The sequence below is a fragment of the Odontesthes bonariensis genome, chromosome 21, assembly GCF_027942865.1.
Source record: "Odontesthes bonariensis isolate fOdoBon6 chromosome 21, fOdoBon6.hap1, whole genome shotgun sequence".
NCBI lineage: Eukaryota > Metazoa > Chordata > Actinopteri > Atheriniformes > Atherinopsidae > Odontesthes > Odontesthes bonariensis.
In genome coordinates this window covers 6,742,279-6,756,050 of record NC_134526.1, presented here as the reverse complement: position 1 = coordinate 6,756,050, position 13,772 = coordinate 6,742,279, and the positions used below count along the sequence as shown (strand labels likewise).

The 13,772-nt window shown below is 45.5% G+C and overlaps 2 protein-coding genes across 10 annotated transcripts in view; one reads left to right on the top strand and one right to left on the bottom strand.

The window, feature by feature from the left end:
- Nucleotides 1-2,917: 2,917 nt before the first annotated feature.
- On the top strand, nt 2,918-4,592 carry hexim1 (HEXIM P-TEFb complex subunit 1). The gene has a single exon (XM_075453474.1). The coding sequence runs from the start codon at nt 3,271-3,273 to the stop codon at nt 4,348-4,350; it is 1,080 nt and encodes a 359-aa protein (XP_075309589.1). The 5' UTR covers nt 2,918-3,270; the 3' UTR covers nt 4,351-4,592.
- A 2,019-nt stretch (nt 4,593-6,611) lies between these two features.
- The window catches only part of arhgap23a (Rho GTPase activating protein 23a), an 81,013-nt gene continuing 73,852 nt past the window's right edge, over nt 6,612-13,772 (bottom strand). For all 9 annotated transcript variants that reach the window (XM_075453471.1, XM_075453468.1, XM_075453469.1 and 6 more), the window contains 3 exons: nt 12,589-12,682; nt 9,335-9,366; nt 6,612-9,233 (listed from right to left, as the gene is read on the bottom strand). In XM_075453471.1, coding sequence (XP_075309586.1) covers nt 7,818-9,233; nt 9,335-9,366; nt 12,589-12,682 — 1,542 coding nt within the window. In that variant the 3' untranslated portion in view covers nt 6,612-7,817. The remainder of the gene's footprint in view (nt 9,234-9,334; nt 9,367-12,588; nt 12,683-13,772) is intronic.

Here is a 13,772-nt window from a genome sequence, read left to right as displayed (position 1 = left end):
CCCCCTGTGGTTGACTTCATTTAACTGCAAGTTTTTTTTTTTTTTAAAGACAACAATCAATTCTGTTGTGCCAAATTCATCTTCTAAGGCCTGTATGTGCACGCCGCCTTGGTGGATTCTGAGGGTGGTGTGCTTTATGAAAACAGAAAAAAAAAAGCAACACTCCTGCCCACAGTGCCAGAGCACTGGCTAGAAAACTTGATTAAGTCCTAGTAATGGAGTTATTACACAGAAAGAGACAAGAGCTCAGCTGGGTGGAGAGCTGTTCCTGCCCTGGGAGCTCAGAAAATTTAACCTTCCCCTTTCCACAAGCATCCAAGAGTGCAAACACATGTGCAGACACCCCCCCACAAACAAAGGTTTGGGAGGGTGGGCATAGATGTTGAGGTGATGTGTTTCTTTAACTTATTGCAGAGGGAGTATCAAGTGTTTCCGTCACTAAAACGCTCATTTTTTTTCCATGGAATCCGTATTTTGACTGACATCAGTTCAGTGTTTTAGCCTAAAACATCTTTTGTGTCCTCTCAATAGCAGCAACAACCATGTTAGACAAGGGGAGAGATTAAGTCATGCCTGCTAATCCTCACAGGGGCTGTGATCTCTGTCAGATGAGCTTTTGGCTCTGTGGCTGCACCGCTCCTTGATTTGAGATTATGAAAAAAAAAAACCCTGTCTGATGATTTCCCAGTCTTACCAGTTATTTGCTTTCTTGTTAACTGGAACGCATCACCTCTTCCTCCAAGGATTTCCCAGATCAGCTTGCTGATTTGCCAGGGCTGAAACTCAGCCTGCTTCTATTAGTAGAAACAGTGGGGCTGTGTTGTGTGTAGCCATTGGATTCCTGGTGTTTACAAGCAGTGTTAGGGGAGACCAGTCACTGGCAATAAGAGGTCACACACTGAATAGTCCATTTCTTACATTAATGGAGGCAAAATGCAGTATGAAAGCTGTCAGGAAACTGTGTGTCTGTGGCCATGACATAGCACAGCCAAAGATTAACATAGTACACTGACTCTAAAATTAAATGTGGGACATTTAATCTATTTATATGCATGAAAAAATGTGCAACAGAACATAACAATACCAATATTAAGATTATGACACTCCACAACAAGGTTTCTTTTATTCAATCGATTTATTTAAGGTTATTTTTGGCACAACCTGACAATAGCTGCTTAAAAGGTGTGCAAAATGTATGACTAAACTGTCAATTTATCGAGTAATAACCAAACTGAGGCTTGCTAAATGTCAGTAAATTAGAGCAAAGCTTTCAGTGCTGCCTTGGAAAATCAGGCTCCGTCTACTTCCTGGAAATATGACAGTTAATCGGAGGTCCAGACAACGGAAGGACTGCTATAAACAAAAGGAGATTTCAATTTGTTTATGGGGGCCGGCTTGTACATTTCTGAAGCAGTGTAGACAAAGCTGAAATGTATTACTTTAATCGTAATACAGAAATGACGAGCTTGCAATGGAAATGTAACAGTCCGGGAATTACGCGGATCCCCTAAGAACACGTTGGCCTACTAAGCAGACGGCTACCATGATCATTTTGTTATCAGTGGTATTATAATTAATTTGTTGTTCGTTGCCATTTTAATGACATCAGCATGAAAAAATAATATTTTATTTGATAATAGTCCTACTTTTCTGTATAATTAATTTGTATCACGATAAGGAAAGCACCGAAGCATTGAGCTAGTTAGCATCTGCTAGCCTAGCTTTATGTAGTGACGCTTTTCGTCAAAAATTAGGCCTGAGCTGCAAACTATTTGCTGAGAGGTTATGGCCTCCAAGTTTTAGGATGATTTTTTGGTTATAGTGAGTATGGCTTTACGTTACATAGAAATGTTGCAGTGTTTAGAGCGACATCACGTAGCGTTCGTTGGCTAACTAACGTTAACGCTTAGCTAACGTTAGCCAGCTAACTTATCCTTAGCCGTTAACACCAAACAACCATGTAAACACTGCGTTATTGGGGTTGCGAAAAAGAAAACCCCAAACTGGTCTACACCACTCCGTCTATTTGTAACAGGATTATTGAGCAAGTGTGAGATCGCCTGACCCACCCTTGTACAAACGAGGGGTTCGAGGACGTGATCGTTGCGGCAGCTTCACAATAAATGTCGTTTGTTTACGCTGATTCCAGAGTTTCTCTTGCCCCACAGGGTATTACTCCGCACACCATAGGATATTAAAACTGAAACATTTATCCACCCAAATAGTACATAAATATTAGGGTCATATGCATATACATGAAATAAATAATTACATTTAAAAACGAGCTGTGTATAGTTATTTTCTAATAAGAACATTGAAACCGGACTAGATTCTATAAGTGGGTTGCTTCATTTTGCTTGAAAAATAGGAGTAATACATCGTATCATTACATTTGTCTTAGACTTTGTAGCCACAAAAAAGGAAGAAAACAACAAAAATTATCCGTAGAATCTACACTCATTTACCACTGGTAAAATGTTATGTAGAATTAAAGTATTCAAATGAACTTTTATTTGGGAGTGTGTAGCCGCAAACCCTTGACTTGTAAGTGGTAGCGTCCATTAAAATGCCCGGGACTGCTTTTTTGGTGTGGATTACGTACTTTTGATTGAGTATCAGACTGCCCAATCAGAAAATAATTTAAGCTTAGCAACAGCAAAGTTGTCCTCTCGTCCAATCAACAAAGCGATGGGTGGGCTTTAGTGCTCCCACAATCCTACCATTTGATTGGCTAAGAAGCTCATCAGTTATGACGGACTTGTGGGCTATGTAGTTCGACATTCAGGTCGACGCTTAGGTTTTACAGTTATTCAAACACCATATCCCACAATCCACCTGGTGTTAGAATCAGTAGCATGCGTACCACTGAAGGCGGAGCTGCTATATAACGACGAGCTCCCTCTTCTTGTGCAGCATACTGGACACTGTTGAGACGGCGGAACGCAGTCTCTGGTTGAACCACAGTTCTGACAGCATTGAAACAGTTAATGGTAGTTAGCGACAGTTGCTCTGACAAACCCTTAGAGGAGTAACAAGTGTTTACTGTTCGGAAGTTTACTTTTAGTTTGCGGTAGTTTGATTTCCGACGTCAAAACTCAACTTCCTTTTTTTTGTGATTTAAGCTCGTTCAGAAATTCAGTTTTTTTGTTTTGTTTTTTATTTGGTTAAAAAAAAAAAATTAAGTTTATCGTATTTTAACGAACTTTGAAAGCTTTGTTTTTGAGAACATGATGCGCTAAAAGCGGAAGTCGTCGGAAGGGATCAATCAGAATGACAGAACCGGTGGAACAACAGACCCATCACCTGAAAACTTTGGGCAGCCCATCAGGTGGGAGCAGCGGCGGGGACGCTTTGGAGCATCTCCCAGCCAGCAACCACGGCGGACCGGAGAACGGCGACAGGGGGCGACAGAGAGGGCTGAAGCAGCTGCAGCGGGCGGAGAACTGTGTGGATATCGACACAGGCAAGTTATGGCAAATGAAAGGCGGACAGAAGGAGGTGTGCCCTGTCTTAGCAGCCGGAAACGAGCTCTCCAAGTGCCACAATAGACGTCAGCCTCGCCAAAACCCCGACGATCTTGCAGCGTGCGACAGCAATCACAATCCACGCCAAGGCAGACCGCTGCAGGAGACTTTTAACCAGGCGCAAGTGGAGAGTTTGCTCATCGACTCCGACACTGGCGTGGACGCGCGCCTGGGCAAAAAGAGGCACAGGCGCAGGACCTCCAAAAAGAAGCGCAACTGGAAGCCCTACGACAAACTTTCGTGGGAGGAGAAGAAAGCCCTGGAGGAGAGAGAGACTGTCCGGGCTTCGCGGATGAGGGAGGAGATGTTCGCCAAAGGGCTCCCAGTTGCGCCCTACAACACCACCCAGTTCCTGATGGATGAGCACGACCGAGAGGAGCCAGACCTCAACACCGAGACCGGAGTCAGGCGGTCCTCGTTGGTGGTGGGTCGCATGGAGGACACCGGCAGCGAGGAGGACCTCTTCGACAACGAGGAGGAGGAGGAGGAGGACGGCAGCGGCGGCGGAGGCAGCGACGGGATCGGGAGGCCCGGGAACGCCGGAGGGGAGTTTCTCCAGAGAGACTTTTCCGAGACCTACGAGATGTATCACGTCGAGAGCCTGCAGAACATGACCAAGCAGGAGCTGGTGCAGGAGTACCTGGAGCTGGAGAAGTGCATGTCCCGGCTGGAGGAGGAGAACAACCGTCTGAGGCGCGCCGTGGAACCGGGGGCCGCCTCGGAGAGCTCCCAGGTCCGGCTCCGAGAGATGGAGCTGGAGGTGGAGAGACTGAGAGCCGAAAACATGGAGCTGAGCAGGGACAGGGGCCAGGTCGCTGCAAATTAAAAGGACACAACTCCACAGGGGAAGAAGGAAAAAACAAAAAAAACACGGGACGACTGCATTCTTTTTAAATTGTCACCAGTTTTCTGTCATCAGTTTAGTCATCTGGACAAAGAAGTCGTTGCACTGCGATGCAAAAAGCCTACTTGACGTTTCTTTTCTATCTGGACTTGTAAGCTGTTCAATTTTCTTCTAGAGGAAATGTAAATATTTCAAATCTAAGATTCTTTTATATTAAAAAAGAAGACTGTGTTTACCAATACGAGAATATTTTTGTTTTTCCAATTCAACTTTGTAGGTATTATCCGCCGACAGAAAAGGGTTTAATGTTTAATTAAAAAACAACAACATTGTGTGTCGCATTTTCCCCCCTTAAGGACATTACAGCTAATTTGGGCCAATCTTGCAAAGCAGAAATAAACTCCAGAGTGAACATTTTAGCAGTTGTGTGTTTAACATTAGTTGAAATAAAAAGATTAAAATTCTGTTTGAAAGGTGTCATGTGTGGTTAAAGTCTGCTCCTAAACACAGGAAGCGGTGAATAAAGGCTGCAGAGAGGAACTGCTCCGGGTGGCTTTTGTCAGGTTTGCAAATGATCACGGGGCCCTTTTTCTTGCGAGGGGTCCCAATATGGGCCAATCGACATTTAATGGGCTCTGAACTGGGAGAATTGTAACAGCAGCGGGTTGGAGGGGGGGATGGGATTAGAAGATGCGCATTATCAAGGATAACCCACCCAGATTTGAGCCTGTTAATGACTTTATGCAGGAAGCAAAATGGATCCACTACCTCCTTTTATCACCAGTGTTGTTTCTGCTAAAAAACTGCCTCTTAAGCTTTCCTAATTTATGAGAAAAGTCGATTTTTTATTTGTTTTTGTAGCGAACAAACCACGCAGCAAGTTTTCAAAGAATAAAATGTGCGTTTATGCATTCATACAAGTTAAAGAGAGACACAGAGAGAGAGAGAGCCTCGCAAAGATTAAGTTTCTCTGGTGTGCAGAAAACAATCTGTGCCAGAAGGCCTGAGAGACCACCCACAGCCTCCAGGGGGCGCCATTCAGCTCCGATTTGGAGTTTCCCTGCAACCAAAACCAAAACGCACACGGCTTGTTTTAAACATAGTTCTGTTTATTTACATCATATAACCTTGCTTTAAAGCAAACAGCCACGAGGGGAAATGGTTTTTTTTTAGGCGGACAACCTTTTTTTAGTCCAGTCATTTTCATATTAGTTATACCCGAAAGCAATTCCAAATGTACACAATACAGTATGTTACATATTAAGTATGTACAAAAAAAGGACTTTAGAATACAACAATGAGACGTTAGGTAAAATCACATTTCAGACAACACACACACCAACTGAGGAAGTTTCCTTTTCGATGAAGTCATGGGCTGCTTTTTCATCTTCAGGAATTTGGATATTATCGAGCGTGGCCTAAATGCGGTTTGAGGGAAGGGCTCGTTAGGTGTACCATATTCACACACTGCGGGTCACTGGGCAGAGTGAGATGACCTCGGTTGGTTAAGAAAAAGCAGCTGAGAGAATACTATGCCTTTTTTCCCTCCGAGCAGCATCTGTTACAGCTGTTAACGCCTCTGTTGAAGGCAAAGAGAGTGCATAGAAGTGTCCTTGGCTTGAAGTGTGCTTTTTCTGCGGCCTCTCACTGAGTGCGTGTTGTCGTTTAACGTACACAACTTTAGCTATACCATCGGCCACAGTTAGAGGGAGGGAGGAGACCCAGAAACAACAAAAGGAAATGGAAAGATAAGGACCGCGCATGGCACCGCAGGACAAAAAAAAAACACATTCCAGAAATCAGGCACTTGTAGAAGAATCTTGAGGTAAGACAAGACTAGAACTTATTTATTATTATCGCCATTCTTCGCTGGGTCATTTGGTCAGATAAAAACGCGCTGCGCCTCCTTGTTCGTGGTACTTTGTAACGGTTCCAACGCAGTCAACACAAGAAAAGAAACAATAGACGTTCATGTTAGCCGACGTTCTGTTTTCAGTTCCTCCATTGTACCATTTCCCCCCCTCTCCAAACCCAGTAAGGGAGGATTTATTATAACCTGACCTTATGGAAAACTCCTCATCACACCTCCCCTGGGTAATAAAAGTGTTGGCAGATGAAACCTCAGAGGGGACGCGCTGCAAACACACAGATCCCAAAACGACAGAGGTGAAAATGTAGCCATTCGTGTGCGCTACCGTCTATGTTACAAGTAAAACATACTTTTTTCTTGGGCTCAGTAGCGGGTCTGTGGAGGCAATGCTCAGTAATCCCAGACATGAACAACAAAACCAGGGGCTCAGCCGCAGACGCTCCCACTTTAATCTACTAGGTTACCTTTGATAACCTGCTACATGTGGTTCCTGAATAGTTCTGGTACTTCTAGATGCATCTTTGCCGAAATCACTGTTACAAGATGATTTTGTATTGTAAGACTATAGCTCATGAGACACTGTTTTCACAGTGCTGTGAATCGAAGAGAAAGGCCGTCTACGAGGAGATAAGGAGTGGGTTTCATCGTGTTCATCTCGCCTCCTTTGAACAGGTACGCCCCAAGAGCTTAAATCACAATAATATACTTTTTTTTTTTTAAACTTTAATACAAAATATATATATATAATATATATATATATATATTGAATATGAACAAAACAGAATATATTAAGGGAAACATTTCAAGTAACATCTTGAAAAGAACTGACTGTGCACTTGTACGCACTTTTTTTTTTTTTGTAAACCATAAAAAAATAACTAAAAAAAAAAAGTCCAAAACAAACATATTTTATATTTACAAGGTTAACTTAACACGGCTTTGTACAAAATGTTACAAAACTGTTCAACACAAACACCTGCACGCTCAGACATTTTCACGGATATTATTGAGCAGACACAGAGACATTATTAACACCTGGAGCCAGACGACTGCACGCGTGGGAGTGGAGGAAGACTGACGTGAAAAATCAGTTGAGTTTCTTCCTGAAATCGCTTTAAAAATGAATTCATCTGCCTGCTTCTTCGGATTAACTGCACCTTTTTTTTTTTGTAACAGTCACCATTAAACACTTTGACAAGAAGCACCATTCTCTCAGTGACCGACCGGTGCAAGGCTGCATTTGGTTACTGGTGTGGATTCCTTTTACTTCGTGTCCCCTGCGAGCCACGCCGGTTTGGAAGAGGAGACGGGGAAGGATGCTCGTTTTGGTACTCGGATGAGAATTCTTGGCTGTAACGGTCCGTTTGCGTCTCTGTTTTTTTTCTGTTTTTTTCTATAAAAGCACACGTAAGAAAAAGAAAAAGAAAAAGAAAAGCTTTGGCAACACTGGAATGCCCCTCGCCATGCAAATGGAGCTTATCGAGAAGAAAATGGCGGGCTGTGTTTGACCTGTGAAGCACCTGGCCGCTCGCCACGGACCTCAGGTCAGCGGCCTCAGCCATTGGTCACCTGGCCGGGGTCACAGGTACTGGTGGAATCTGGAGGCGGGGGCCTGACGCGTTACGTTTCCCTGGTCGAGGTCGTCTCCTCGGGGCGTTCTGACCTGGTTTTGATTCATGGGGGACAAGAGGAACTCGTTGACAGTCAGCTGGGGTCTCTTGTCGGACGTCTCGGTCGGGGAGGCCACCACGGTGTGCCGGCGCCACGCTCGTCTCTTCCTGCGGGTCTCGGGCGACAGCGGCTTTCTCAGTCCCACGCTGCGCAGGTCGTCGGCCGAGCCCATCAGGCGAGCTCGAACCTGCTCAGCCAGAGAGCGGCTGCCCGGGCCGCCGGGGCCGGCGGGGGTGAAGGAGGCGGCCTCGCTGGGCGGCAGCGCCGCTTTGGGCCGGGACAGGCGCAGGCTCTCCTGGCTGCTGCCTGAGGAAGGGTTGGTTCTGAGGGTGTCCTTCCTCGGTTTGGGTGGAGCTTCCGGGCCGGAGCCGGCCCCGTCGGCCTCGAACACGTCCAGGGAGCGAGCCTTGGCCTTGTCGGACTTCAGCTTCTTCCGGGCCAGAGTGTCGCACTGGATCAGCTTGTGGGAGTTGAACGAAGGCCGCGAGTGCAGTTTGTGAGTGGTGGAGGAGGAGGAGAAGGAGGAGGACGAGGGCGTGGTGGAGCCCGCCCTCCCTTCGCTCTTCTCCGCAGAGTCGGGCGCGTGTGTCAGGGGAGTGGGCGGGGCCAGCAGGCTCGTGGGCGACACGGCGGGGGCTTTGCCGTGCGAGTAGAGGAAGCTGCGCGGCGGCGCCGGCGGCTGCGCGCTCACGGGTGACGTCGGGTGTTTGTCGGGCCTCTCCTGCGTCAGAGAGCGCGAGGCGAAGCCGCTCTCGTTATCCGTCTCGCTCACCAGCTCGCTGTGCTCGTCGTCAGCATCGTCGCCCCTCCCCTCTGACCCCAAGCTCCGCCCCAATGTGGAGAGGGTGGAGTAACCGGAAACAATGGAGCGAGCGTCCTCTGGAGCCCGCCACGGCTGCCCCTTCACCTCCGCCTGTACCTCCTCCTCCTGCAACAACATGGCCGCCTGCCTTCCTCCCGCCTCCTCTTCCTCTTTACAGCATGGCCGGCTGGGAACAGCCGCCACCACCTCCTTTTCTACCTCCTCTTTCACTCCACTTCCTACAACTTCCTCATCATCATCCTCCTCTTCTTGCTCTTCCTCGTCGTCCTCCTCTCCTTCCGCTCGAGGAGCGGCGTCTCCTATCGGCGACTCTGCCTCCTCTTCCTCCTCTGCCCTCAAATGTCCAGCTTTGATTGGCTCGTGCTCGGAGTCGTCGTCGGTGCTGCTGCCCACGCGGCGGGCGTTGTGGCGCTTTCTGCGTTTACGGCCGGTAACGGCAGACATGATGGACAGAGTCAGGAAGTCCTTGGCTGTGAGGTCCTTTTTAGATCCCCACGACCCCTGAAAGAGGAGAAAAAGTCACTGCACCACCCGCCGACATCCTACAGTCTCAGTCTCTGAGCTACTCTCGTGTGTACATGTGTGTGTTTGAGAGATGTCACCTTTGATTTAGCTGAGTCACTGTTGGTTGAGTCTGCAGAAAAGGAAACAAATAAATCACTAGGTCAGAAGAGTTGAAGATAAAAAGCCCGAACAGTCATGGCGGAGGACACAGAGGCCGTTTCTATCAAAGGAAAAATCCTCAGAATGCTCTTTATCCCACAAACTGTTGAAGTGTTTTCCATCAGCTGTAAAAACTAAACCCCCCCCCTAATTCCACAGGAATAAACGCTCTGTGCCCTCTTATCATGCCAGACCTCAGCAGCAAACACGCAGATTTACACACCGGAGTATGTGGAGGGAAACACGATGATTGGGTAAGCAGCATTTGGTGTTTGAGGAGAAACTGCATTAGAGGAAACCACAGCACACGTTGATGACATCGCCAGGAAGAACGATGACATCAGTCAGTGAAAGAAACAGAAAATAACCAAAGAAAAAAAGAAACGCATTCCCTCAGAAACACAAACACCGATGCAGGAGAAAAGCTCGGGTTTTATATCTCTCATACATCGAATTAAGTACGTCCAAAACTCCTGAGAAACCCGGAGGCCCGGTCGGGTGTTATAGGTGGAGCTGTTTCTTCTGTACCAATGATGCCAGATTATTTTGTGCCCGGTTTAGAGATGCTGGCTGTCCCCATTCATCCGTTGCATCGTGGATACAACATTAAAAATCAATAGGCAGATGTGCACACCATGGGGATACATCACTAAAGAGAAAAAGCTTTGGCTAAAAAGCTTTTCATCAGACACATTTAGCATAAAGTATTGCGCAAAAAGTCTTGAGCCATCCCTTATTTCTTTATAGATTGCCAGGAAAACAGGAAACAGTTAAGAGTGATTTATTGAAACATGAGCTCCGGGCTCTGGGGAGGATTCATCCCTCCATCAGACCTGCTGCCACTGATTTTCAGCCCACTTCTTGTGTCCTTTGGCACAGCTCAGCCTTTTCTCCCTGTTTCCCTTCCTTAAGAACGGCTTCCTGACAGCCACCCTTCCATGGAGCCCATTTCTGATGAGGCTTGGGCCAACAGCAGATGGATCAGCTGAAGGTCCAGATGCATCTCTCAGCTCCTGTGTCAGGTCTTTGCTGGATGTTTTCCTCTTTCTTAAAGGAGAATTCCGGCCATTTTACAAACATATCCCATCTGTTGGAGACCCAGGAAAGTTGGCCAAAGGGAAAAACGCGAGAAATTTTCATGCCCGCTGCGCAAAGTTGTCCAGTTGCGCTGATTTCCGTGTATAATAAAATGTATAATGTCTGTGCTAGCTAATGGTATGGTTAGCCCCTGGGTTGAATTGTATTGCTGCTGACACCACGGCCAATTGGGTCAAAAGTATTTTGATACACGTTAAGAGCCTCAGGAAAGGTTAAAAGCTTGCCCGATAGAGCCCGCTTTCATGGAAATCAGTGCAATTGGACAACTTTGCGCAGCGGACATGAAAGTTTCTCGTGGTTGTCCCTTTGGCAAACTTTCCTGGGTCTCCAACAGATGGGATATGTTTGTAAAATGGCCGGAATTCTCCTTTAAGGACATCACTTTCAGATCCTGTTCATCTGCTGTAGATAGTTCTTTAGGCCTGACACTTCTTCTTTTGTCCTCCACTTGTCCAGTTTCCTCAAATGTTTTAAGGACACACTGCACACCATGCTGAGATATGCCAAGTTTTCAGCTAACAGCTCTTTGGGAATCACCTTGTTGCTGCAGAAATCCTGTTTTCTGTCTGTCAAACTGCGTTATCTTTGATACTTTTCATAGATGCGACTAAAGAAAAGGGGGGAAAATGTTGTCCTTTTGACAGGCTGCAGGAAAGATGTTGTTTAAGATCGGTTATCTGTCATGTGCAGACACAACACTGGTTCATCTCTTGAGTTAGTTGGCTTTGTCACGCTTCAATGAGGCACAATGTTCAGGTACAAGGACGAGACTGAAAAAAAGCAGCTGATGTTCAAAGAAAAACTTTTAAAAGACCTTCAGAGAACTATTGCTCAAGACCACTTTAAAATATTACCAGAAAGTCTGGAACATTATGAAATGAGGGGTGGCTCAAAACCTTTACTCATTACTGTATTTGACCCTGAGTGCAGAATGAGTTACATTTCAACATCTGGGAAACGCTAAACTTTGCACCATCGATTACATTAGACATCTTCTACCCACAGTTCTGTGCGGCACACAGTTTTGTTTGACTAAAACGAGCAACTTTAAAGTATATGAGAGGCCGCTTCTTTGCGAGCTGAAAGGATTTTAGGGGGAAAGTTTGGGCCACAGCCGCCATCTGGAAGCATTACACAAAAATAATGCTTCTTGGAAGGATTTAAATCACAAAGGGCACATCAGAAACAGCACCACCTAGAGTCCCTTTAGAGTCAGAAGTGGAGTTAGTGAGCCTGATGATTGGGCTGCACCAACCAGAATGGCCCACAGGATGAGTGGCGCAAAGAGCTTAACAGACCGGCAGAGTCGTCTCTCAGTGACAATTTACACTCCCAGTGTCAGAGACAACAGCTTTGGCAGGCGTCCAGTCATCCATTAACTTATTAGTCAGACTGGGGAGACACCGAAGTGACACGATTTTAAAGAGAAACTCAGTCTGACGCCGACAGGGAGGCACCGGCTTTCAGGAGGATAATGGAGACCATGGAGACACAAGCCATCACCACCACTGACACAGTCTCTCACACAACCATTATTTCACTTTCACAGCATGATGCACACACACACACACACACACACACACACACACATATTGCCAGGGGAGTTCCCATCCTACCGCAGAGGCTGCTCCACAGGCTCAGCTAGGAGAAGGAAATGCAGAAATGCACAGAGAAAGTGAAAGATAAGCAACGTGGAAGGAAAAAAAGAGGTCAGCAGAGAGGAGAGAAGTAAAGGCTATCAAACAGAAACACTCCAAATGCTAACGGATGTGAGCCCCCTGTTCTTATGCTGCATTCCTGTTCTGTTAGAAAGTGGGAATTATGGCTGTTAACTGGGACAAACTTCCAAGGAGGACTCTGAATTTATCGACCAATGACTCCCTGCCATTTTTAACATATTTCTTTTAAAAACATACCACCTTGTTGAATCTGGTGTCTCTTTTATAATCAATAAACGAGGAATTTATTCTCTTGGTTTTAAGATAAATCTGACCTGACACATACTTGTGGGGGATTTCCGACTTCCAGCTTTAAACGGAGAGCAGCATTACATTTAGTTTCAGGTTGAAGTGAGAGCTGCTGGAGGTGCGCTCACCTGAAGCCTCCCCGAGCAGAGCGGTCCTGCCGATGTTGGACAGAAGGTGGTCGATGTTGGGAGCCGGCTGCACATCTTCTGTGTCCACCGGCGTCTGGAGAGAGCGACACAAACACACCAACATCAGTGACTTCTGATCTCATCTGTGAATATAAACTATTAACAGACTATTATTGTGAGAATGCTTTAAGGCATTCTCACTATTAAGTTTCTCTTTATTGTTATTATTCCGCCAGTTTTCGGCACCTAACTACTCCTGCATACTTTCAGCTATTTCTACAATTTTGGTATCAAAACGTTCAGCTCTTTCAGCAGATTCCTGACATAATTTTTGGTGTTTTTAACTTCTATACTTTTTAAGATATTCAACTTTTATTCAAATTTTCCCGTCATTCAAATGAATGGAAACTGCTTTCAGCTCTTCCAAATCATCTTCCTCTTTCCAACCTAACTATTTCTGCATGCTTTCAGCTAGAGACACCATTCAAACTTTAAATGGGTCACAAGACATTCAGCTATTACCACTTGTTTCAGCTTTTTCAAATCAAAGTTTAAAAAACATGAACATTTTGCTCCTTCTTGATTTTTATGAATGAGCATTGAGCACACAGTTGAGTGCGTGCTGATAAGTTTAAAACTTTTCAGTTTTTTCAAACATATTCCTCTAACTTTCATACAGTTTAACTTAGAGAAACAAATCATACCTTAAAATGTAGGAAAAATGGTCCTCTTTCAGCCAACGTAACTACTAAAGAGCTCACATTTACAGAATTTCAGCTATGAGCCTTGAACCGAGATCAACCTCTCACATTCTCTGACTAAGTCCAATGTTAAGTTTGGTAGTATGCAAAAAGAAAAATCACAAAATTCCTTCAACCAAAACCTCAGCAACAGTTTTTACTGCTAAAATTGAACTATTTTCAGCTTTTTTAGCACGGTCAGCTATCCCCATTCAGCTCATAAGCATTCTCACTGCTGTTTCGCAGGAACAAGCTCTTTCTAGTTTAATTTAAACTTAAATTTTTCTGTTTAAGTCTCCATTACAGGCAGCAGAGAGAGGGCCGAACTCAAACTGGGAATGTGGTTACTATCTGAATTCACTCCTGATGAAGTGCAACCGAAGCCACAAATGGAAAATAGAAGTCATTGAAACAATATGAAAGTTGTTATAGAAAGGTCACATA